Consider the following 24555-nt stretch of genomic DNA (forward strand, 5'->3'; position numbering starts at 1 on the left):
AAATCTAGCAGACAGACAGACACACTTTCGCATTTATATTTATAATATTAGTACGTGTATGTGTAACTATGTATGAGTAATTGAGTACCTATGTATACTGTGTAATGGATCCTGGTGTTCGAAAAAAATAATAGATTTGAATACAATTTAAATTAGAACGGTTGATTTTTTTATTTTATTCCCTCAAAATTCAAATCCAAATGTACATATAAAAGGGAAAGCTGCTGACTCACTAACTGACTGGTCTATCAACGCACAGCTCTTACTGGACGGATCGGGCTGTTTAACTACATATTATGACGTAGACATCCGCTAACAAAGGATTTTTGGAAATTCAACCCTAAGGGGGTCGTAAAAATAAATAACAGCACAACAAAAATGGCAAAAAAAAAACGCCATTTATAGTACCGACCTTCATCAGTCTCCAACCGCCATGTTGGAGGAAAAAAGGAAGGAACACATTAAAAAAAAGACTGCAGACAAGATCCGGCGACTTAAAAGAACGTTAGTACAAAGTTACAAAGGCGGGTCTATATTATTCGACAGAGGAGCAAAGGCCTTGATTCTCAAACCAGTTGGAATTTATAATGCGCTTGAAGTAGAAACGATTTACATTTTACACGAAGCGGAACAATAGGTATTAATCACTAACTAAATGATGCCCGCGACTTCGTCCGCGTGGATCAAGGTTTTTAAAAATCTCGTGGGAACTCTATTTTTCTGGGGCAAACATTAGTATGTCACGATCCAGGTTTTTCTAAATATATTTAAAAGTAAATGGAGACTGTCTGATTGATCTATCAATGCACAGCTTAAGTTACTGTACGAACTACGAATCGGGTTGTTTGGGATGTAGATAGCTACTTTTATGTCATTGAGCCTCAATAGCTCAACCGGTAAAGGAGTGGACTGAAAAACCGAAAGGTCGACGGTTCAAACCCCGCCCGTTGCACTATTGTCGTACCTACTCCTAGCACAAGCCTAATGCTTAGTTGGAGAGGAAAGGGGAATATTAGTCATTTAACATGGCTAATATAAAAAAAATAGAGATCGGCTAAGAAAGGAATTTTAAAGACTCAACCCCTAAGAGTGTAAAATAGGGGTTTGAAATTCGTGTAGTCCACACGGACGAAGTCGCGTGCATAAGCCAGTTACCTGTGTGTATACAAATAATTGAACCCCGGATCTCCTTCTATTTATGGTCCGAGAATCGATCCTGGACAAATACCTCTAACTTTCCGGATTACTTCAATGGTGAAGGAAAACATTCTGAGGAAACCTACATGCCTGAGTGTTCTGCATAATTTCTCAAAGGGGTGGGAAGTCTGCCAATTCGCACGTGGTAGACTACGGCCTAAACTTCTCATTCTGAGAGAAAATCCATATTTGTTTGTAATGGGTTTAATAGAATCAGATGAAAATGAAGACGCAAAAAATCACGTCGAACCCCCTTTGTTCCGTTGAAGTATAATTGAATAACCAATCAACAGACAAACTTTTACATTTATAATAATAATAGTAGAATGTACAGACGCCACTTCAGACTACACCACAGACGTCATTTATTAAAATTATAATCATAACGTGATGAGTGATGACAACATACGATATTATAACTAAGTTGAATCTTATCAGTAGGTAGGTATTGCTCAATATCACCAGTGAGACTTTGAAAGGCAATCGTGAGCCTATAGTTAATTGTGTAATTTAGTGAAAGGAGGCAAGAATTTCTTAAAACTTAATCAACTCGTGATGGAGGGAAAAATAGTCTTTTTTGTTTTCATAAACTTATTTGTGATTGTATTAACTAAAAGTTTAGTGCAAGTGATGATGTTAAGCAGGCATAACATTCGAGCACCTTTGACAGGTAAATTGGAACATTATTCGCCAAACTCTTGGCCTGTTTGGAGTTATAAACCCGGATACTTAACCGCAAAAGGTGCTTTACTAGAAGAATATATGGGAGAATACCTAAATGATTGGTTAAAAAGGGAAAAGTTGTTAGATGAAAGCTGTCCAGCTGAGAATGAAATACACATTTACGCAAATACTAGACAAAGAACAAAAGAATCCGCGAAAGCCTTTGCTAGAGGTGCGTTCAGGAATTGCAATATTACAGTTCATGTAATCAATTCAGATGATATGGATCCAGTTTTCAATCCAATTATCCATAACGCTTCCACGGAGTTAAAAAATGAAATAATTAAAGAAATGCAGCACAAATTAGACGATCTTCAACTACGTGATGCTTATTTAGAACTAGAAAACATCCTGAATTTAAAAACATCGCATACTTGCAATCACGAAAATGTGTGTAGTTTTTCAAATGCTAAGGATAATATATTTTATGAAATTGGACAGGAACCAAACGTTATAGGACCTTTGGATCATGGCAACAGTATTGTTGATTCGTTTATTATGAGCTACTCAACCGGTGACCCCGCCGTACAAACGAAGGAAGCACAACTATCGACCCACTATCGACCAAATCTGTGTAATTACACGTCACGCACACAAACTCAACATAAATTCTACGAAACTGGTCACTTAACACCTTCCGATACGCATTTGACACAACGTAGTGATTATATTTTTTTGTTTGACACTTCAATGAAATAATTTAATTTTAAATCGTATCGTAATCGTGCTGTGCAAATTACACAACTTCAAATTGAAGTCTAGGGTTGTCAGAAAATAAATGGGGTAATTTTGCCTAAAAATGAGCAATTTTTTTTTCATTATATTTAGACAAATTTATATTTTATTTTTGATGACAATCATAATATAACTAAGCGAAAAAGGCTGTTTTGTTAATTAAAAGATTTTAAATTGATATTGAAATTTAACTAAAACAAAACTTATTACTAAATTGTAGTACATTTAATATACCAGTCTCCGTCATAATAGCTGCATGCCAAATTTATCATGAAGTACCTAGGTACCTACGTAATTGGTGTACGTACGTTGGACAGATAAAAACATACGTTTTTATCTGTCCAACGTACTTACCATGTTGTCTTCTATGTTTTTTGTAAATGTATATGTTTGTGTGTGCAATAAAGAAATAAATAAATAGGTAATCAAAATCTTACTACATTAATAATATTATTTAGTTATAGTTAGTCCATGATAGGTTGTTTTGGTAGGCACCCACCAAAACAACCTTAGCGACGAACGGAGGACTCGTCACGCGTGATGTGGTCAAAGATGGGACGCTATACGGATAGCTAGAATATTTATCTTTATTTAGGTATTTTTTAAGGTCATAAATGTCAGAAAACACAAGACAAATAAAATATGAACCCATTTTGAATAAATAACTTTGAATTTGGCTTAGAGAAAAAAAAAAACCGCTACCCAAGAGTCGCTTTGTGTAATTTGGTAAGAGATCTACGATATAGGGATGTAAACTTGCCCGGTGTATAACACCAAAAGTAGTGAATAGTCTACTAACCCTGCGAGATACGCTAAATAAAATCGCTAACTGGTACATACTTGGATTATTATTAAATATTTTTAGTGAATATATTGCGTTTTTATATTTGACTTTTTAACTTTTTTATTTTTAACTGTCAGGATACGATTATATAGTAAACATGGTGATGGGCACCCTGTTAAGCAGAGATTTTCAATAAGGCCAGAGGCCCTATACTGTAATTAATCAAAATTATGTAAAAACAGAGTAGGTAAATTTTAATACGTTGCAATCGATAAATTATTATTTTCTAGCATCGAACATCCATCGATTTGTAACTATCATAATAAAGACTAATCTAATGAGATCTCATTTTTTAATAATCATCGTGAAAGGGAAAAATAGGGAAAAATAGGAAAATAGGCAAATTTTCATATGTGAATGGTATCATTCCATAACGCACACATACTCATCAACTGACAGTTCCCCTGCTTCATTTGACTTTTCGGAGCATACCATCCTGAGTATTTATTCATCCAAGGAGCTACTATGAAGGAATGTCTTTAAATGAAGTTGCTTGGGGAAAGATCAAAACCCCTGACCAGTGGAAATCCCTTGCGAAAATAACCAAAGGAAATCAAAATGTACGCTTTAATAGCACAGTATTGGCCAGAGAAGTCGCCAGACCATTAATCGAATACATAGCTTCATTAATTTTAAAAGAAAACGCGCCAAAATTCAGTTTACTGCACGGCCATGATTCAAATATGAATTCAGTAATGGCGGCAATTGGATTCAAGGGTTTTGTGTTGCCAGAGCAATACGAAATTACTCCTTTAGGGGGAAAATTAGTCTTTCAGAAATGGCACGACGATGATAATAACCGTGACTTATTAAAAGTAGATTATGTTTATCAAAGTATTAATCAGTTAAGAGAGGGCACAAAATTGACTGAAGAAAATCCTCCCCAATGGGTGCAACTGGAAATCAAAGAGTGTCCCATTGATAAAAACGGTTTTTGCCCTTGGAAAAATTTTGTAAAATTATTGAGCCATATTAGATGATGTTATTTCAAAATTGAATAAAGTTATTACAATTTATAATTATAAAAATACAACTGAAGAAAATATATAGGTATCTACCTAAGGTTTTAACTCAAATTGTATTAAATGAGGATTTAATAAATTGTTAATAATTCACAGAAGAATGCATTTTTTATTTACAATGAAGGGGCGTCCCAACCAAAAATTTTTGCGAGCTGCAACTCGTTCTGCTTATATTTTGATTTCCAACATCATAGGTACTAGGTAATCTTGACAACTTCATACGTGCCGGCCACATTAACGGCCGTCAACACAATGTTCAACGGCATTTCCCGTTAAAGTAGTAGTTGTAGCCACGATCAACGAACGTACAATGGCATTCCGCATGCCGTTTGGCGTTTGTCGATAAGTCGGGTGGCGGTATATTTTGGCACATGAGTAATGATGTCATCTTACTTCTGGATTTTCCTGTGTATTTGTATGATCCAGAATCTTTTAAATTATTCTTATTTTTTAGGCAGAATTTATTTGGCAATGGCAATACTTTTATTTATGTCAAATTCCCAGTTGACACTTGACATCACTGACATTTACAAGCAGCAGTCAAGGTGCAGTCAAGGATGTCAAGTATCAACATTGGTTTGTTTTGTTTAGTTAATAATATTTTTAGTACTTATAATTTCGTAATTATTAAGTTTCAACTGTTTTAATATTAGATGCGCTATCTTTTGTAAACTTTTAGGTATCTTTACAACCGTATTATCAGAGTTATTGTTTAATTTAAGTTTTTAGGTTACAATTCTATGACCTCCGAGTCCAGACACTAGCGATAGGTATTTCAATTTCCTCATATCTTGCTCAATTGCCAATATTTACTCAACACTTCACTTTGTACATAGATATCATCGACTTCACAGTTTGGCTAACAAATTAGAAGTCAAAATGTACAACCAATCATTGCTAAATACCATAATTTTTATATTAATTTGTGTTATTATGCAAGTGACTATTTTTGTATTCATAATATATTCAAGTGCTATGTCGTCGCTAAAATTAGAACAAGTGGTCATTCTTAGCAGACACAATGTAAGAACTCCTGTGTCAAAAAATCTTGGCAGAATGACACCTCAGTTTTGGCCGCATTGGGAAGAAAAACCTGGATTTTTGACCGAAAAAGGTTTCCTTTTAGAAGGTTACATGGGTAAATATTTTTATACATGGCTGAATAGAGAAGGACTTTTGCCTAAAAACTGTCCCAGTGAAGAAGATTTCTATGTTTACTCCAACACTATGGAACGAACATTGTCTTCGGCCCAGGCTTTTGTGACAGAATGTTATCCAAATTGTAATATAACCATTCACCATGCGGACATTGACAAACCTGATCTCGTATTCACTCCATTCATTCATAATTCAACATCTGTATTTAAAAAAATAGCAATAAATGAAATGAAGTATGTTTTAAGTCATTTAAATTTAAATAAATCTTTTGACCTAATGGCAGATGTTCTAGAATATAACGAGTCAGATTTTTGTAAAATAGACAACGATTGTTATTTTGCTGCTGACAAAACTGAGCTTGACATAATTGCTGGGATGAAACCTAAAGTTAGAGGTTCGTTAAAAATATGCAATGAAGCTACAGATGCGTTTCTAATGGCATATTATAACGGGTTTCCGTTAATTGATGTTGCATGGGGAAAACTTAATCTTACAAATTGGCAATCTATTGTAGAACTCACAGCTGGTTATCATAATGTAACTTTTAGTACAAAATATGTTGCTAAAGACATTGCTAGGCCATTAATACAGTATTTAACTAACATCTTCTTAAATGAAAACACTAAAGTAACTTTATTGATGGGGCATGATGCTAATATTAATGTTTTATTGAGTGCAATGTCTTTCAAACATTATGAGTTGGACTATAACTTTATATCAACGCCGGTTGGTGGGAAGATGGTTTTTCAAAAATGGTTGGATGAGAAAGCAAACCAGTATTTGTTAAAAGTGGAGTATGTGTATCAAAGTAACGAACAATTAAGGGAGGGTTTGATACTATCCAATGATAACCCGCCAAAGTTTAAATTGTTAGAATTAGAACACTGTAAAATGGATGATAGAGGATTTTGTAGTTGGGATGAATTTGTTAATTTCTTAAATGACTTATGATATCTGTATAATGCATGTAAAACATATTGACATATTGATTTTTCATATCAAAAATGTAATATTTATAGTTGTACTAGCTTATACCCACGACTTTGTCCGTGTAGGCTTAGGTTTTTAAAAACCCATTGGAACTCTTTGATTTTCTGGGACCAAATGTAGGTATCTTTAGGTCTTTAACAATAAAATATCTATGCAATAAATAAATGACTTCAATCGTTCTCCGTTGCGGCGTGATTTAAGGACTAACCAACTAACAAACACTTTCGCATTTAAATTATGGATAGTTGATGCCCACAGAATTCAAATAAGGTAATAGAAGTGGGACATACTAACTTCTCTTTTTGTTCAACTTTTTAGCTACTACTAGATATTCATTAAAATAATCGCGTCTACACATAATATCTGTAGCATCCCAAGCAACGTACTTAAATAAAACTAATGCGTTTGTTTTTATAATAACGCATACAGGGGCTCGATCATGATAGAATGACAGCAATGTGTCATCGCAATCACCTCTGATTGGTTGACGCTCGCTCACTATTGGTTACAATGTATTGTTTCAACTGCTATAAATTCAGCCAATCACAACAATTCCGATTTTAATAATAATTGATGCTGGAATCGACCAGCTGATGCTTTTGACGGACGGATGACAGCGAAGGCTTAGTAATAATGTCCCGTTCAAAACTGCGATCCAGTATATTTACTCTTATCGGCAAAGATACGAGGTGGCAAAATGAAAATTCGGAAAGAGCACGTCGAAATCTATAAAACCACCAATTGGCAAGTCCCGGAAAACTTTCCAGATAGAGCATCAAATTACTGGAGTCTGGACTAACAAGCGTCGCGAGTTGTGTCTTTATTGGCAAGCGTTATACCATTTCTGTATCTATTTTAAATTCTGTGTGTGTACCTAACCTAATAATTAGTAATAATTAGTAAGAGCTAGTCAAGATATTAGTCAGTAAGCTAAGTTTATTCATAGTTCCATGTCAGGAACCAGTACAATCATCTCAAAGGACGTCAACCATTTTGAATCAGTAACCAATCACAAACATGATTTCAAAAAACACTAAAAATTCAATTCGAAAAGGTTTTCAAAAACATTCGAAATTCAATTGGAAAACATAGTTCGTTTCGTTTGTGATTGGTTGGTGACTCAAAATGGTTAGCGCCCAATGAGCCTTTTGCCTCTATCATTTGTATGGGATAACGTAACAGAGAACGCTATTACTAACTTCTTTCCGTGGATAGAGTATAGCTCTCTGAGTTAGATCTTTTGACGTAACGACATCCAATAATTGTCTCCAGTAGGTAGGTATAATATTTTGTGGTGATTTTATTATGTCCTTAGATAATTTGACCAGTTAGGTGAGTATAATAAAATAGATTTTTATTTTTCTAATTTGTGGTTTTATTTCTACTGCGACGACATCTCGCCACATTTCCATATTACTTATTTAAAATGATGACCTATAATATTTTTAAGGTTCCGTACCTACCTTAAAAGGAAAAACGGAACCATTATAGGATCACTTTGTTGTCTGTCTGTCTGTCAAGAAACCTATAGGGTAGGTACTTCCCGTTGACCTAGAATCATGAAATTTGTCAGGTAGGTAGGTCTTATAGCACAAGTACAGGAATAAATCTGAAAACCGCGAATTTGTGGTTACATCATTTAAAAAAAAATTAAAATGTGTTTCAATTTTCAAAATAAGATAACTCTACCAAGTGGGACATCATATGAAAGGGCTTTTCTGTATATCCTAAAACAGATTTTTATTTATTTTTATGTATGTTTTTGATTTATCGTGCAAAATGTTGGAAAAAATACCGGAGTACGGAACCCTCATGCGCGAGTCTGACTTACACTTGGCCGGTTTTTTTCGTCATAATATTATAAATCACAGCAGTGATAAAATGGTATTAAGTAGGTAGGTATACAAAATATGATAAAGTAGGTATTCAGTATTCAAACTCTTTATTAGTTAATCACAATTTACTTTTTCGCTATCATCAAAAATATGTATCCAGCTTACTTTAAATAAGTAGGTATCTACCGTTCTTATCCGACGACCTAATATTATCATCGTTGTTTTTGTAAAGATGGACATCCGAGTCGAGCGTCTGTCATGTCCTTAGATTAACCCCTAGGCCCTAGGGGTTAATTTAAGGTTATAAGAGGTTAATTTATGATTTTTCGAGCGGTGAGTAGGCACCCTAGGGCCTAGGGTAGGTACTCACCGCTCGAAAAATCATCATCAGCCATATTGTACTCTGCTGGAAATATTTGTAGAACTTTTTAGGGTAGTGCCAATCAAAAAATCTATTCTGGACTCTACATAGATATACTTACCTAGATACGGTGCCTAATAAATCAAACACTCAGATCTGTTACTTTTCAAGCGCAATAAGTTTGAATCATGAATCCTCCTACTGTACCAAAAGTTAGCAAAAAGCATGCAAAAAGTATGTTGGAACTTGTTACTGTAACCTCCTTCAATTGCTACAAGTTTTTCAAAGATTTTTTATCTTTGCACCATAGCTTTGTACTCTTTGCTTATAACTTTCACAGAAGAAAGTCAAAATTCTGGTCAAAAATTAAATTCTCGTTGGAAATATAAATTTTACGTGTTTTCAACCAAAATTTTCAGTGAAATATACCTACTATAAATCATTGCTACTAAAACTGTTAACTGTTAAGCATAAATATTCTAAACTTACCTACAATAAGAAATTATGTCACACTATCTGTAGTGTATGCGCTGGCGCGGGAGGGCGTTGCAGTCTCCGGGGGCGCTGGGGAGTCATTGTCGGCCATGACAGAGAGTGTGCGTGTTCCAGCGTTACGTGTGCTTTACATCCCTTTGTGTGTCCAGAGAGTGTTTTATTAGTGTAATCACAACACTACAAGTGGCGACGAGGATAAAAGTAAGTACATGTAACTCTAATAAAAAAAAAAAGGATAAATGAAGGAAGGAACAGTAATGGTTACCTATTTGTTGCCTATCAATTGTTTACGTGTTAGCTTCGGTCCGAATAACCTATTATAAATTGTTGGTATTAGGTATAGGTACCTAATAGGATAAAAAAAAAAAAATTAGTTTAATGAACACTGTAATGTTATATGCATAAATCAGAATCACTTAGGAACCAAGTAAATACGTAAACAAAGGTACCTACTGGCAAACAAATTTATACTCGTATTTATGCCGCTATCCTTCATTGTTAAGGGCCTTGCATTATATCAAATAGAAGGGAATAAGGCCATACAATTATTATGCAAAGGTTGTTGTGTAAGGTTATTAAAAAAAAAAAAAAATATTATCTAATGAAGGTGGTTTAACAAAATAATAATTGACTCATTCGATGTCGTACGATCTGTTGCTAGGTGGCCAACAAAAGTAAATTGTTATAAATACGGGAGTTATGAAGGTTTCAAATAAAACCTGCTTTCCAGACTCTTGGATTATATGGATATCTACAAAAATATATATTGTGCACGTATACAACCTAACGATACCTACCTTTGATCAGTTCAATTGATATAATGTATGATTTATGATCATAGATTTGACTTAATGAGAAACATATTTTATGCACATACATTACACAATGTAATATTGATTATTATTTTATTATTAAATTTGGTTATAAGTAATAACTTAAAATATGATAGTTTGAATAATAATTCAATTAGATTGCACGAGGCAGGAAACATGTGTATAAAGTTTATGGTAACTTTGATTATTTCATTGTATTAGTAACAACAATTACATCACAACATTTAAGTTATGCACTTATCCTATTGTTTACTTGCACAATTTATATGGAGATGATCCAGTAATAAGAAAGGTTCACTTTAAGGCCACGCAATGAATAGAGTCACGCAAATTAAATCAAAGGGCCACGCAAAATAAATCAAAGGGCCACGCAAAATTAATCAAAGGGTCACGAAAAATAAATCAAAGGGCCACGCAGATTAAATCAAAGGGCCACGCAGATTAACTCAAAGGGCCACGCAGATTAAATCAAAGGGCCACGCAGATTATATCAAAGGGCCACGCAGATTAACTCAAAGGGCCACGCAGATTAAATCAAAGGGCCACGCAGATTATATCAAAGGGCCACGCAGATTAAATTAAAGGCCACGCAGACTAAATCTAAGGGCCACGCAGATTAAATTATGGACATATTTTAAGGTACTCGTATACGCCTTAAGTAACATATTAAAAATATGTGTATATAATTAGGTCCAACTGTATGAGAGGGCTACGCAGTGTAATACTAAAAAAAAAAGAGCCACGCAAAAATAAGAGTCAACATTTTGTTGCAGGCTGCCCCAAAATGACTCATGCATCATCTACACTTCCTAACTTGCAACATTTTGATTGCGAAGGCGATCCAACATCTATCGGCACTCGCTGGGAAAAATGGAAAAGAGCATTCGAAATTTACTTACTGGCTGCCAACATCGAGACTCCTGTAAAAAAACGGGCTACTCTACTCCATGTGGGGGGTATAGCACTCCAGGAAGTTTATTATAACATACCCGGCGCTCACGTTGAAGAAGAAGGTGTCGATGTTTATGAAGTAGCTCTAAAGAAATTGGACAGTCACTTTGCTCCAAAACAAAGTCGGATTTACGAAAGGTATCTCTTTAGACTCATGAAACAGGAAGAAGAAGAACAATTCGAACGATTTTTATTAAGGTTAAGAACTCAAGCCGAAAAATGTCAATTCTATGACAAAGAGCAGCATATTATTGACCAAATCACTGAAAAGTGCAGACAAGTCGAATTGAGGAAAAAAATTTTAGAAGGTGGAGATACAATTACTCTAGACGAAATCATCAGTAAAGCAAATGCATTAGAAGTTGTAGCCAGACAATTGGATAAATTTAAAATGGTAAAGACAAATGATACGAACAATTTCAACAAAGCAGAAATAAATAAAATCGATAACAAGAAAAAATATAACAAACCGTTCCCAAGACAATTCTCGAACACTAAATGTAGTAGATGTGGAAGCCCCTCCCACTCATCCGAAGACATAAAATGCCCAGCAAAAGACAAACGATGTTTGAAGTGTGGCTTCATTGGTCATTTCCGGGAAAATTGTAGAACTCGACAGAAAAGACAGTTTTCGGGCAACAGGACGGAAACCGTAAATAAAAAACCAAAAATAGAAACAAAAAAAGGTGCCTTTAGATCTGAAATTGACTACATTTTCAATCTGGGTGAAAACGGAGATAAAAAGGATGAGACCGGTGAAGTACGAAAGGAAAAGACAGAAGAGTCCCGAATAGATTATATTTTCCACCTGGATGATGACGAAACTATAAAGTGCAGTATTGGGGGAGTTACCATTGACATTTTGATCGATTCGGGAAGTAAATGCAACGTAATTACTGATAAAACATGGCAGCTTCTAAAAGACAATAGAGTGAAAATTTCTAATCAAATACGCAAACCTAATAAGACACTTGTTTCTTACGGCAGTAAAGAACCTTTGGATATAATGGGCTCCTTTGACGCGAACATTTCAGTCATTGCTAATAAGTGTATAAAAGGTACCATCTATGTTATCAGAAACGGCACACGTGATTTATTAGGCAAGGAGACAGCAATTCAGTTAGGCGTGCTAAAAATTGGGCTTCAAATTAACTCAATAAGTAATGAGAAACCATCAGATAAAGTGTTTCCAAAGTTCAAAGGAGTAACGGTCCAAATCCCAATAGACCAAACAGTTAAACCAGTTATCCAGCCATATCGAAGAGTCCCCATTCCTTTAGAAGAAAAGGTTACCAAAAAATTAAAGGAACTTAAAGATGCGGATATCATTGAGGAAGTAAATGAACCCTCACCGTGGGTATCACCCATGGTTCCCGTTCTTAAAGAAGGACAAGAAGAGGTACGTATTTGCTTAGATATGAGAAGAGCTAACGAAGCAATTATAAGAGAAAATCACCCCCTTCCAACAATGAAGGAATTGCTACCTAACTTTCGTCAAGCGAAATACTTTTCTAAACTTGACATAAAAAATGCCTTTCATCAACTCGAAATTCATGAAGATTGTAGGTACATTACTACATTTAGTACTAGCAAAGGACTATATAGATATAAGAGACTAATGTTCGGAATTTCTTGTGCGCCAGAGATGTTCCAAAAAATTTTAGAAAAGATGTTGTTAGGCTGTGAAGGGACATTCAATTTTATAGACGACATAATTGTACACGGTGCCACAGAAAAAGAACATGACGCAAGGTTAAGTAAGGTGTTACAAGTTTTGAAAGAAAACAACGTTCTGCTAAATGAAAACAAATGCATTTATAAAACTCAAACAATTGAATTTCTCAGTCATGAACTTTCAGCTAGTGGAATTAGGCCACTTGAAAAATATTTGACAGCAATTAAAACTAGTAGAATACCAAATACTATTGAAGAAATTCAAAGTTTTTTGGGCTTGGTTAATTTTGTAAGTAAATGGATTCCCAACTTAGCTACCCTTACTGAACCTTTGCGCGAACTGTTACGGTTAGGCATTGGAAAGTCAGCAAATGTTCAGAAATTCTGGACACCTAAGCAGGATGAGGCATTTGAAGCTTTAAAGAAAAGCATATCCAATATTGAAACTTTAGGCTACTATAGTCCTTCTGATAAAACCCAGGTTATCGCTGATGCCTCTCCTGTAGGGTTAGGTGCAGTGTTGGTTCAGATTGGTAAAGATGGTCCCCGTGTGATCGCTTTTGGTCACAAGGCTCTCACTGACTGTGAAAAGAGATATTGTCAAACAGAAAAAGAAGCCTTGGCGCTCGTTTGGGCAGTAGAACACTTTAAGATATACCTGTTTGGCAAAGACTTTGAACTAATAAGCGATCACAAACCATTGGAAACCATTTTTGGACGAACTTCTAAACCATGCGCAAGAATAGAACGGTGGGTACTTCGGTTACAGGCTTACAGGTACAAAGTCATCTACCGTCCAGGTAAATCCAACATAGCTGACACAATTTCCAGACTTGGCAAAATTTCCTCGTCAGAACCATTTGATCCTGAAAATTACATTAACCAAATCGTAAGTTACAGTAGACCTATCGCGGTTCCATTGAACGAAATTGAAGGATGTTCTGCTGGAGACGAGGAAATTTTGAAAGTCAAAGAGGGTATTTTTAATAATGACTGGCACGATTCCATTAACAACTTTAAAATTATACAAAATGAACTTTGTTTTAGTGGAGATATCCTTCTTCGGGGAACTAGGATAGTTATACCTCATCTTCTGCGGCAACGAGTACTGGAAGCAGCTCATGAAGGCCATCCAGGCATAGTAGCAATGAAAGCTCGCCTCAGAACAAAGGTGTGGTGGCCTAGGATTGACAAAGATGCTGAACGATTAGTAAAAGCTTGCCGAGGATGTACGCTTGTATCAAATCCTACTCCGCCACATCCAATGAAGAGACGAGCACTTCCCGCTGAACCTTGGGTTGACATAGCGATGGACTTCTTGGGGCCGCTTCCTAGTCACGATTACCTGTTGATACTTGTTGATTACTATAGTAGATATAAAGAAATCAAAGTAATGCGCAGTATTACTTCTCTTGATACGATAAAGGTGTTAAAAGAAATATTCTCCAGATTAGGTTATCCAGCAACCTTGACGTGTGATAATGGAACTCAGATGACTGGCGAGGTTTTCCGGAAATATTGTAAGGAATGTGGAATCATCCTATATAATACAGTTCCGTATTGGCCTCAAATGAACGGGGAAGTCGAGAGGCAAAATCGAGACGTTTTAAAACGTCTAAAAATTTGCCAAGCTGAAAACAAGGATTGGAAAGAGGACATTTTCAGTTATTTAATGATGTATAACAGTACGCCTCACTCTGTTACAGGCAAATCTCCCTCGGAGTTATTTTATAAAAGACAGTTTAGAGACAAGATCCCAGCAGCACCAGATATGGAGTATAAGGCAATAGATGAAGAGGTAAGAGATAGGGACCTGCAAAAGAAGGAAAAAGGGAAAGAGTATGCAGATCTCAAAAGGAAAGCGACAGATAGCAACTTAGAAATAGGAGAAAAAGTATTAGTGAAAAATTTGATCAAAGATAATAAGTTAACCTCCAATTTCAATCCCACTACGCATACAGTTACGGATGTGAGTGGTGGTGATGTAAATATTAGGAATGATGAAACCGGAAAAGAATATCGGCGAAATATAGTCCATTTAAAGAAATTAAATGATTCATGGACGGTTGTGAACCAGAGTAGCAGTTAGTTAACTATGATTAGGTTGATTAGGTGTGATTGGATTTTGTACAAAAGTAAATTGTGTTAAATTGTTAATTGGGAATTGTATTGAATGTTGTTAAAAGGAAGTAAAACCAAAATTGTTTTGTTAAATTTAAAACCATAATTGTTTTGTCTAATTTTGCCTACTGTAACCTACTGTAATTTCAAATTATTTCATATAATAAAAATAAAGAAGGGATGTAGTGTATGCGCTGGCGCGGGAGGGCGTTGCAGTCTCCGGGGGCGCTGGGGAGTCATTGTCGGCCATGACAGAGAGTGTGCGTGTTCCAGCGTTACGTGTGCTTTACATCCCTTTGTGTGTCCAGAGAGTGTTTTATTAGTGTAATCACAACACTACACTATCTCAAAATACCAACTGTAATCCAGAGTTCAATAGATGCTCATAAAAAATGGATGCAGCTGTTAAACGAGGCGGAACACCTAGTAGCCGAGGATGCAGACCTTCAGGTGATATTAAAGACCTCTCTCTGCGTCGTTGACTTCTTCATTTTTACAGACGGACAGACAGACAACAAAGTGATCCTATAAGGGTTCCGTTTTTAGGGTTCCGTACCTCAAAAGTAAAAACAGAACCCTTATAGGATCACTTTGTTGTCTGTCTATCTGTCTGTCTGTCCGTCCGTCGAGTTTGTCAAGAAAACCTATAGGGTAGATACTTCCCGTTGATCTACCGTCCGTGCGTCGCGCGTCGTGTCTGTCAAGATAACGTATAGTATAGGGTATTTCTCGTTGACCCAGAATCATGAAATTTGGCAGGTAGGTAGGTCTTATAGCACAAGTAAAGGAATGAATCTGAAAACCGTGAATTTGTGGTTACATTATTAAAAAATAATTAAAATGTGTTTCAAACAAAGTAAGATAACTATGCCAAGTGGGGTATCATATGAAAGGGTTTTACTTGTACATTCTAAACGGGATTTATCGTGCAAAATGTCGAAAAAAATACCTGAGTAGAGTACGGAACCTGACTCGCACTTGACCGGTTTTTCTTTTGAGGTACGGAACCCTAAAAATCGATACAGCAGTTTGAGATATACGTAAAGAAAAATTTCAGAGTAAAGCCGCCAAAGGGTTATGCTTGAAACAGCGCAACGTACCGCCTGAAATTCTCGGCCGCCTGTACGCACAGTACTGTGACGTCATCAACAGGATGTACGACTCCTACCTCAGCAGCGTACATTTGCAACGGGCGCCCTACATCCTTGACATTGTCACTGTGATTTGGAAACGGTACAAAATAGTGCTTTAGACACCTTCTTGGTAGCCAACTACCTGTATCTAAACGGTAATCTTACTTTCTGATGACACCTGAACCATATCCATACTAATATTATAAATGCGAAAGTGTGTCTGTCTGTCTGTCTGTCTGCACGGCCCAACCACTGAACCGATTTTAATGAAATTTGGTATACATCCCGGCCGGAAGGACATATGCTACTTTTTATCCCGGAAAATCAAAGTTCCTACGGGATTTACAGAAAACCGAACTCCACGCGGGCGAAGCCGCGGGCATACTCTAGTAAATAATATAACCTAAATACCTTCAAGACAAAAGTGAATAGGCATCTTCTAGGCAAGTGCGCTCCGACCAAGACCTCATCATTGCTTTTTTAAGCATGATTGTCGTCAAGCGTAAGCATATTATGCAATAGAAGATAGTCTTCTTCTAACCTTGTCTGTGATTTTTTTTCTATCGCCTTTCTCTATCCCTGGCCCAAATAAAACGCATTACAATTTCGATTTTTATTATTTTTCAAATTGTTTACTTTTTGCAAAAAATAATAATAAATGTTTAGGTAGGTACCTACAATTTTTATTGCTCCTTACATTACATTAATCCTATATATGTCACTGAAAATGTGTTTATTTTTCAGATTATACGAGCTCCGTAAAGAGCTAGTACACATCATAGTAAACGACTATATTTACGTGGACGGAGCACTTTTCATGTTGAAGAAGACACCGTACGATATTCAGGTCCAATTTGATTAAAACCAAAAATCTCAGTAGGTATAGGTACCTAAGTAGTTAATTGTGGAAAACAACAGAGCCATTTGAATAAGACTTCTAATAGAAGAATCCTAGATACTGTAGCGAATCAAAGGTTGGGTTATTATTGTAAACTCATGTCGAACTAATTCTATTTGGCGAAGTTAACGAGTTAGGTCCCCAATCAGCATCCCAAACATTTTCTAAGAAACTTCATTTCAAAATCTATCATTGCTTCAGATTGTAATTCCATACCATTTCCCCTTGGAAAGCCGCTCTGAAGGTATGGAACAACTTCTGCAGACCATGTGGGCAGAGGCTGAGAGACGGAAAAACGAACCAGAGTTGGTAGGTATGGATATCTCGCAGGTATATTGTCAAAGCCGTGATATTATAATTTCACTAGTGATATTATTCTCGTATATACCGGCGACAAATACCTACATATTTTACTAACTTAGGTACTTTGATTCAGACAAATATAAAGTTTATATTTGAAAGCTTCACGTCCTGAAACTCACAGAAGTTTATGTGGAATTACCTAGCTTCCTTTGTTTTTCTTTAGGATGACTTTGCAATGATGTAGGTACAATGTGTTACCCTTGCCTTCTGCACTACACATTTTAGGGGTCATTTTGGACCCCAAAGCCGCATCTTCCATTCGGATGTATGTGTAATATACTGTCATTGCTCAGTTGGCGGTGGTTAATGACTTGCCCTGATATAGTTATGTGTGACAGGTTGACATAATAATTAAATTATGCTGCATCGTATTGTACATCTTCTCTGTTATTGATTGTAGGACCAAACAAATAGTCAACTGTTGGAAGAAGATTACTTACACTCCAAGACCGAACGTTCCACGTTTAAATCTGTAGCACAAGTACCTTTACAAAGTATGTACCTACCTACGTACGTAGTCTGACTGACTTAGGTATCTTTAATGGGCAAAGGTTAGATGATCGCTAACTATAAACCTTAGAAGAGAGCTCAGTCGTTCAGCGAGCGATGGAGAGAGCTATACGCTTGGAGTTACTCTACGGGATCAAATCGGAAATGAGGAGCACCGTAGGAGAACCAGAGTGACAGCTCAGCGGATTGTGAAGCCGAAGTGGCAATGGGCAGGGCACATAGTTCCAAAAACCGATAGATGTTGGAGTCCCAAGGCGCTAAAGTGGTGACCTCGGACCGGAAAGCGCAGCGTTGGAAGACCTCCCACTAGGTGGATGGATGACATCAGACGAGTTGCAAGGAGCCGCTGAATTCAGGCGGCGCAAGACCGTCTCTACAAGAGACTTATGTCCAACATTGGAAGTCTATACGTTGATTATGGTAATGATGATGATAGGTTGGACAAAAATAATAATCAAGTGCGAGTCAGACTCGCGCACCGAGGGTTCCGTACTCGGGTATTTTTTTGTCATTTTGCGCGATAAACTAAAAAACTATGATGCATAAAACTATATAAAAATCTGTTTTAGAATGTGCAGGTGAAGCCCTTTCATATGATACCCCACTTGGTGTAGTTATCTAAGTTTGAAAATTAAAACATATTTCAATTTTTTTTGTGATGTACCTAACCACAAATTCAAGGTTTTCGGATTTATATTCCTTTACTTGTGCTATAAGACCTACCCACCTGCTAAATTTCATGATTCTAGGTCAACGGGAAGTACTCTATAGGTGTTCTTGACAGACACGACGGAGGTACGGATGGACGGACAGACAGACAGACAACAAAGTGATCCTATACGGGTTCCGTTTTTCCTTTTGAGGTACGAAACCGCAAAAATGAACGTCAAATTATTCTTTCTGTTTATACCTACTAGTGGAAAGCGAGTCAACAATTATAGCTGAAGAGTTCATACAAGCTACCATCATCCAGAAACATGAAAGATACAGGTAAATATTGCCTTAATTTTATCTACAGTCCCATTAAAAAACTCAGATGTTTGAATGAACAAATGCAATCAAAGCAATTATAGCCACAATACTGTGACGTGATGACATTCTTGTAGAAAAAAATTCACTGAATAGCGAAATTCATAACCCACCAAAAACATTTCATGTAAAAAGGTAGCCAAGACTCACAAGTTCATAATGTTTTCACTGTTAAAAAGTTATGAGATCTCTAGTAGAGCCAAGCCCCTAGCTGAGCTTAGATTTGTGCTGGCCATGGGACCTATCCGAAGTCCAAATAGTAATATAGCTCTCAAATGTTCTTGACTGTATCACATTTATAACAATAAATAACAAATCACTCTACTTACAAGCTCTGATCCTACAAACCCTATATCTCGGTAAAAAAAGGACGGCTTGGCCGTTTACAGTTCGTGGATTTTTTATCTGAAATGATATTTAAGCCCGGATACTGAAAATTTCAGCTTTCTAGCGTCATCCAGACCGAAGTTATGACGGGTCGAAAATACGGCGAAACACTTCGAGAAAAAGGTACGTAGCGCCCCGGCCGCCGCGTTTGGCTCGTCTTGGCGGGGGCACTGCCGTGCCCCCTGATATGTAAAGATATTTGTAGAAATAGAAATAGTCAGAAAACATAAATATGTAAAATAACAATAAGTATTTCTGGCAGAGTTTAATGTTGGTTTTTCTTAGACCCATAGCATTTGGAACTTCTAGGTACCTATGAGTATGTAGGTATGTACTATGTAGTTTTAGTTTTAAGTTAACCAAAATAATAATTAAGTATCACCATCGTTCAAAGGTTTGTATCAATAAATAATTGAACAAAAATGTGGTTCCTTCAGAAAATTCTTCATAGAAGACTTCAAGGCCAAATGTCGAAGAAGAAAACTATATTTTACGGAGAAAAGAGAAAAAGAAGCTTCTGAAAAGATTATGATATGGGCTGCTTTGTTGATTCAAAGAGTTTACAGGTAAACTTAGCAATTGTAGGTAATAAGCTGGTTCGAGCTAAACATCTAGATAATTGCTCGCCCGCTCTCTACTCCCTGTGATTTATTACAACTGGCAAAATTTCATTCCGGCCAAGTGCGAGTGGGACTCGCGCACCGAGGGTTCCGTACTTGTGTATTTTCTTCGACATTTTTCAAGATAAATCAAAAACTATTATGCATAAAAATAAATAAAAATCTGTTTTAGAATGTACAGGTAAAGCCCTTTCATATAATAATACCCCACTTGGTATAGTTATCTGACTTTGAAAATTTAAACACATTTTAATTTTTTTTAATGATGTAACCACAAATTCAGGGTTTTCGGATTTATTCTTTTACTTGTACTATAAGACCTACCTACCTGCTGAATTTCATGATTCTGGGTCAACGGGAAGTACCCTATAGGTTTTCTTGACATACACGACGGACGGAAGGACGGACGGACGGACAGACTGACAGACAACAAAGTGATCCTATAAGGGTTCTGTTTTTCCTTTTGAGGTACGGAACCCTAAAAAGGCCAGGCATAGCTCATGACGTAGACATACTCTAAGGATTATTGATCAACCCCTAAGGAGGTAAAATAGGTCTGAAAGTGCAGTACACGCGGACGAATTTGCGGGCATAAACTAGTCTTTCGCAATATCATTCATTTTCAGAAGTTACATGAGATCAAAGAGAGAAAAGGTGTTGAATTACAAAAGGGATGTGCTTTTGGGAATTTTACCAGATCCAGCCCGAAAAGGACTGGACTTAGAAGAGGCAAATAATAAGGTGAGCATTATTTTAATTTGAGCATTAATAACTATAGGTAGGATTTTAATTTATCTGTACACAATATAAAATAAAAAATAATAAATTTAAAATTTAAAAACCCCCGACGCGAAACTCTCTAAAAAGTAAATAACTTTCAAACGGCTGAACCGATTTTCTTGGATTATAGCTAAGAACACTCTCGATCAAGCCACCTTTGAAACAAAAAAACTAATTTAAAATCGATTCATTCGTTTAGGAGCTACGATGCCACAGACAGATACACAGATACACTCGTCAAACTTATAACACCCCTCTTTTTGGGTAGGGGCTTTAAAATTAAATGTATTTCAGCTATATGAGAGAAGACGTAAGATAAGAAAGGACATGAAAGAAAAATATATGAAAGAAATGGAAAGAGAGAAAAGTAGATTGATACTTTTGACGAAGGATAATCAAATCGACGATATAACGGAACATGTCATGGAGTGGTTCAAGGAATGGTAAAGAAAATATTACTTTGACTGTTAGTTGTTGCAAATTTCAAGAAAAGTAAAGAGCAGCCGCCGAGTTTCTTGTTGGTTCTTCTTAGTAGGAAAAGCATTTCGAATAGTGGAAGATGAATTTGACGATGTAAAAAAATTATTGGAATAAAAGATCTATCTTATGAAGTTATTGCCATTTGACCTTCTCAACTGGTACTCTAGCTTACGAAACACGGAAGGAACGTAAAAGGTCAAATTGAGACCTACCTTGCCTCGGAAAGCAAATCGGACGTCACACTGCGTTTCTCTAAAAAATTTCAAAAGAAAAATAAAAGCAATTTGCTCTTATCCATTGAGGAGTTCTGATCTCCATCTCGGAAGATATTCATCAGATCTTCACCAAAATATGGGACCACCTGCACAATATACCCTTTCAAACTAAAAAATAATTCCAAGTCGATCCAAGGGTCTTTGAGTAATCGGGGAACATATTTTTTTGAAGTCGGTTAAAAATATATCTGTCACGCACAAATGAAACTCTTAAGGGCCATGTGACGCGCCTGCCCGCGAAATTCAAATTTAATTTGGTTTTTCGCAATTTGTAAACTAATACGACAACGTAGGCTTATGGTTATTTTATTTGCGACAATGGCAATATCATCCTCACAGGTTTATATAAAAATCTTACTTGAAAAGGTCCAGTTTTAGAAATAAATTAAAGTATCGACTAATTTGTGAGAATAGTCGATACTTTAATTTATTTCTTAAACTGGACCTTTTCAAGTAAAGATTTTTCGTCGTATAGTTTAAGTCGTATTAGTTTACAAATTGCGAAAAACCAAATTAAATTTGAATTTCGCGGGCAGACCGGTCTCATGCCCCTTAACTCTAATTTTAAGGTATGAAGGCTACGGGTTCTTCCCCCAGTTCCCTTACGAGACAGAGGGCGGTACTGTGATGGTGATAAGAGAAGATTATCCCTATATCGAGGAGAAGATAGAAGAAGACGAGAAGTTAGCGCAACTCATGAAGGGGAAGACTAAAGAAATGGTATGGACTAATATTCAGCTTCCACTAGGAATGAACGAGGATATATTGTTATGTATAGCGAAGGAAATGGCTGAAACTCATAGCATCGCCTTATCTGTATATAGGTAGGTAAAAGGTATAAGGTGAAACTGTGGTAGATTAATGCACAGTTAAACCAGTGTCTCTAGACTCTAGCTGAGGCTTGAAATGTTGGAAGAAGGTTCTCTTCTTCATAACTTTTCAAGAGATAGCTTTTTTTCGACCATCAAAAATAACTACTAACAACAAAAGCCAATGAAATCCAATCGGTTCAAAGCTAAGATCTATTTAGGATCACAATTTCTAGCAAGGATGGAACAACTGCAGATAAAAGATAATCTAAGCTTTGAAAATGAAGGTAGTTTGGCGTCCTCACACATCTCTGGCACCTCTGAGGGAGAGACCGAAGCACAAAATAAAAATTTCGAGGTGCCTAGTTAAATTGTGAAGCAATATTGTTTAGATCTAATTGAGCTAAAGGAAATTCCATCATATTCTGTCAGGAGAATGAACATTCTTATAAAAAATCCTCTGATATAAATGCGCCATCAAATAATCCATCCATATCCATACTAATATGTATTATAAATGCGAAAGGGTGTCTGTCTGTCTGTCCGTCCGTCTGTCTGTCTGTCTGCTACCTTTTCACGGCCCAACAGCTTAACCGTTTTTGACGAAAGGTACAGGGTTAGCTTAAATCCCGGGAATGGACATAGGCTACTTTTTTATCCCAGAAAATCAATGATTCCCATGGGATCTTTAAAACCCGAAATCCACGCGGACGAAGTCGCGGGCATCCTCTAGTTACCAATAACTAACCAACAGTTGAAACAAGAGCAGAAGGCAGCCTTGGAAGAGGCCAAAATGAGGGAAGAACTAGCCAAGGAGCAGAAGTTAAAGGAGGCAGAAATGCTGTTCAAGCAGCGTTGCAACCCGCTCGCGGACCCCGGCTACAAGCCACAGCAGTCGCAACATACGGGCAGTATATCAGAGGTGAGATCAGAGAACAAGTGTAAATTAAAAATTTATAACACCCCCGACAAGTGAAGGTTACAGTAACTAGAAAAGAACTGATAACTTTCAAACGGCTGAACCGATTTTCTTGGATTATAGCTAAGAACACTCTCGATCAAGCCACCTTTCAAACAAAAAAAACTAAAACTTAAATCGGATCATTAGTTTAGGCGCTACGGTGCCACAGACAGATACACAGATACACAGACACACAGATACACAGATACACACGTCAAACTTATAACACCCCTCTTTTTGGGTCGGGGGTTAAAAAGTTGTTCTACGTACCCCAATCCAAAACACAGCTTTTGAATTATTTTTTGGCTGTTCAATAATTATTATAAGTTACATAAATTGTGAATTTAGTCAATAAAGAAATTTTACTAAATTCGTTATAATAAGTGGTATGAAAACCTAAATAATTTTTATCCCGTTGGACTCCGATTCTCTAGATTTTGCGTTCTGGGTGGCCGTTGAGAATAAAGCCAAAGTTATTTACGTGGGCAATACAAAAGTGGGGAATGCAGGGGCCAAGGTAATTTAAGTAATTATTTATTTTTAAAAAATGGTACTGAATTGAATGTGTGCACCCTTCTAAGTTCTAATTATATTATTGTGTGTGTTGTCAGGCTCTCCAAAAATATCGCGCAGCCTGGTCAATCCACGACAGGTTTCCCGACTGGAGTCCAAGCACAGTGTACGGGTACTTGCAGTCTGTACTGACTGAGGAGCTGATGAGCCAGCTCCATGTGGAGTGCAGGAGATATGTCGACGAACTTATGAGGTAGCTTACTTTTTTGACGTGACAACGTCTTATAATTCGATAGAGCTGGCTGCACGCACGAAAAAACATGACTCATGCGGCGTTACCTCGCTCTGAGGCGTTCCATGTAAGGCTTGAAGTGTAAGCGAGAGCGTGGAACGAGCGACAAAGAAGCACAATCGGCCTTTGTTGTCACGTTCAACTATCGTCAGTAAACCGACTTTACAGACAACCAATTTTTTTTTTAATTTTTTTTGGGAATGAATTATGCCCACCCAACTTCCTGGAGAGAGAATTAGTTATGCGGGCTAATACGGTTTTGATACATATAAAATAAAATGTAACCAGAATGCAAGCAAAATTGAAGACGGGTGATAGTACTAATGATTACTGATGAAAAAACTACGAAAAATCTTTTTTAAAAGTCCCGTATTTTCGAAAAGTTTACAATATATTGCAAGTAAATCATCTAGCTGACGCTAGAGGTCAACGAACATTCCGTAAATAGGTCACTTGAAGTCAATGCCGCGTCGTAGGTGGGACATTGACCGAGTTTTGCTCGCTATACAATGCGGGTTAGAAAAATGCTATATCATTAAAACTACAAGATAAGGCAAGTGGTTAGT

At 36.6% G+C, this 24555-nt stretch overlaps 4 protein-coding genes across 10 annotated transcripts in view; all 4 read left to right on the plus strand.

The window, feature by feature from the left end:
- Window positions 1-1602: 1602 nt before the first annotated feature.
- LOC123871478 (glucose-1-phosphatase-like) lies at window positions 1603-4619 on the plus strand. Its single transcript, XM_045915325.1, has 2 exons — window positions 1603-2420; window positions 3957-4619. The coding sequence occupies exons 1-2, from the start codon at window positions 1753-1755 to the stop codon at window positions 4477-4479; spliced, it is 1191 nt and encodes a 396-aa protein (XP_045771281.1). The 5' UTR covers window positions 1603-1752; the 3' UTR covers window positions 4480-4619.
- A 418-nt stretch (window positions 4620-5037) lies between these two features.
- LOC123871477 (glucose-1-phosphatase-like) lies at window positions 5038-6749 on the plus strand. Its single transcript, XM_045915324.1, has one exon. It carries the CDS (start codon window positions 5401-5403, stop codon window positions 6628-6630), a length of 1230 nt encoding a protein of 409 aa, XP_045771280.1. The 5' UTR covers window positions 5038-5400; the 3' UTR covers window positions 6631-6749.
- Window positions 6750-9202: 2453 nt separating this feature from the next.
- LOC123871476 (IQ and AAA domain-containing protein 1-like) overlaps window positions 9203-24555 on the plus strand; it is a 29639-nt gene continuing 14286 nt past the window's right edge. Inside the window, exons 1-13 of one of the 5 annotated variants that reach the window (XM_045915318.1) lie at window positions 9203-9381; window positions 15285-15389; window positions 15997-16172; window positions 16817-16919; window positions 17172-17279; window positions 17734-17827; window positions 18761-18833; window positions 19697-19825; window positions 20506-20620; window positions 20954-21102; window positions 21984-22134; window positions 22978-23145; window positions 23796-23950. In XM_045915318.1, coding sequence (XP_045771274.1) covers window positions 9370-9381; window positions 15285-15389; window positions 15997-16172; window positions 16817-16919; window positions 17172-17279; window positions 17734-17827; window positions 18761-18833; window positions 19697-19825; window positions 20506-20620; window positions 20954-21102; window positions 21984-22134; window positions 22978-23145; window positions 23796-23950 — 1538 coding nt within the window. In that variant the 5' untranslated portion in view covers window positions 9203-9369. Of the gene's footprint in view, window positions 9382-15283; window positions 15390-15996; window positions 16173-16816; window positions 16953-17171; window positions 17280-17374; window positions 17393-17733; window positions 17828-18760; window positions 18834-19696; window positions 19826-20505; window positions 20621-20953; window positions 21103-21983; window positions 22135-22977; window positions 23146-23795; window positions 23951-24555 lie in introns of those variants that run through there. The other 4 variants (XM_045915319.1, XM_045915320.1, XM_045915321.1 and 1 more) reach the window with 4 other exon arrangements.
- Window positions 9385-15245, plus strand: LOC123871475 (uncharacterized protein K02A2.6-like). Of its 3 annotated transcripts, none has more exons than XM_045915317.1 (3): window positions 9385-9561; window positions 10967-12543; window positions 13866-15245. In XM_045915317.1, the coding sequence occupies exons 2-3, from the start codon at window positions 10978-10980 to the stop codon at window positions 13890-13892; spliced, it is 1593 nt and encodes a 530-aa protein (XP_045771273.1). In that variant the 5' UTR covers window positions 9385-9561; window positions 10967-10977; the 3' UTR covers window positions 13893-15245. The 3 variants fall into 3 exon arrangements, with proteins under 3 accessions (XP_045771273.1, XP_045771272.1, XP_045771271.1); XM_045915316.1 differs by having other exon boundaries at window positions 14525-15245; XM_045915315.1 differs by having other exon boundaries at window positions 10967-15245.

Source organism: Maniola jurtina, chromosome 13 (assembly GCF_905333055.1).
Source record: "Maniola jurtina chromosome 13, ilManJurt1.1, whole genome shotgun sequence".
Classification (NCBI taxonomy): Eukaryota; Metazoa; Arthropoda; class Insecta; order Lepidoptera; family Nymphalidae; genus Maniola; species Maniola jurtina.

Bases quoted from the DNA above. Each gene is read 5' to 3' on its own strand.
- LOC123871475 (XM_045915315.1), top strand. From the start codon at position 10,978: ATGACTCATGCATCATCTACACTTCCTAACTTGCAACATTTTGATTGC.
- LOC123871478 (XM_045915325.1), top strand. From the start codon at position 1,753: ATGGAGGGAAAAATAGTCTTTTTTGTTTTCATAAACTTATTTGTGATT. The intron at 2,421-3,956 runs GAGCTACTCAAC...TATTCATCCAAG, and splicing joins ATTGTTGATTCGTTTATTAT to GAGCTACTATGAAGGAATGT.
- LOC123871477 (XM_045915324.1), top strand. From the start codon at position 5,401: ATGTACAACCAATCATTGCTAAATACCATAATTTTTATATTAATTTGT.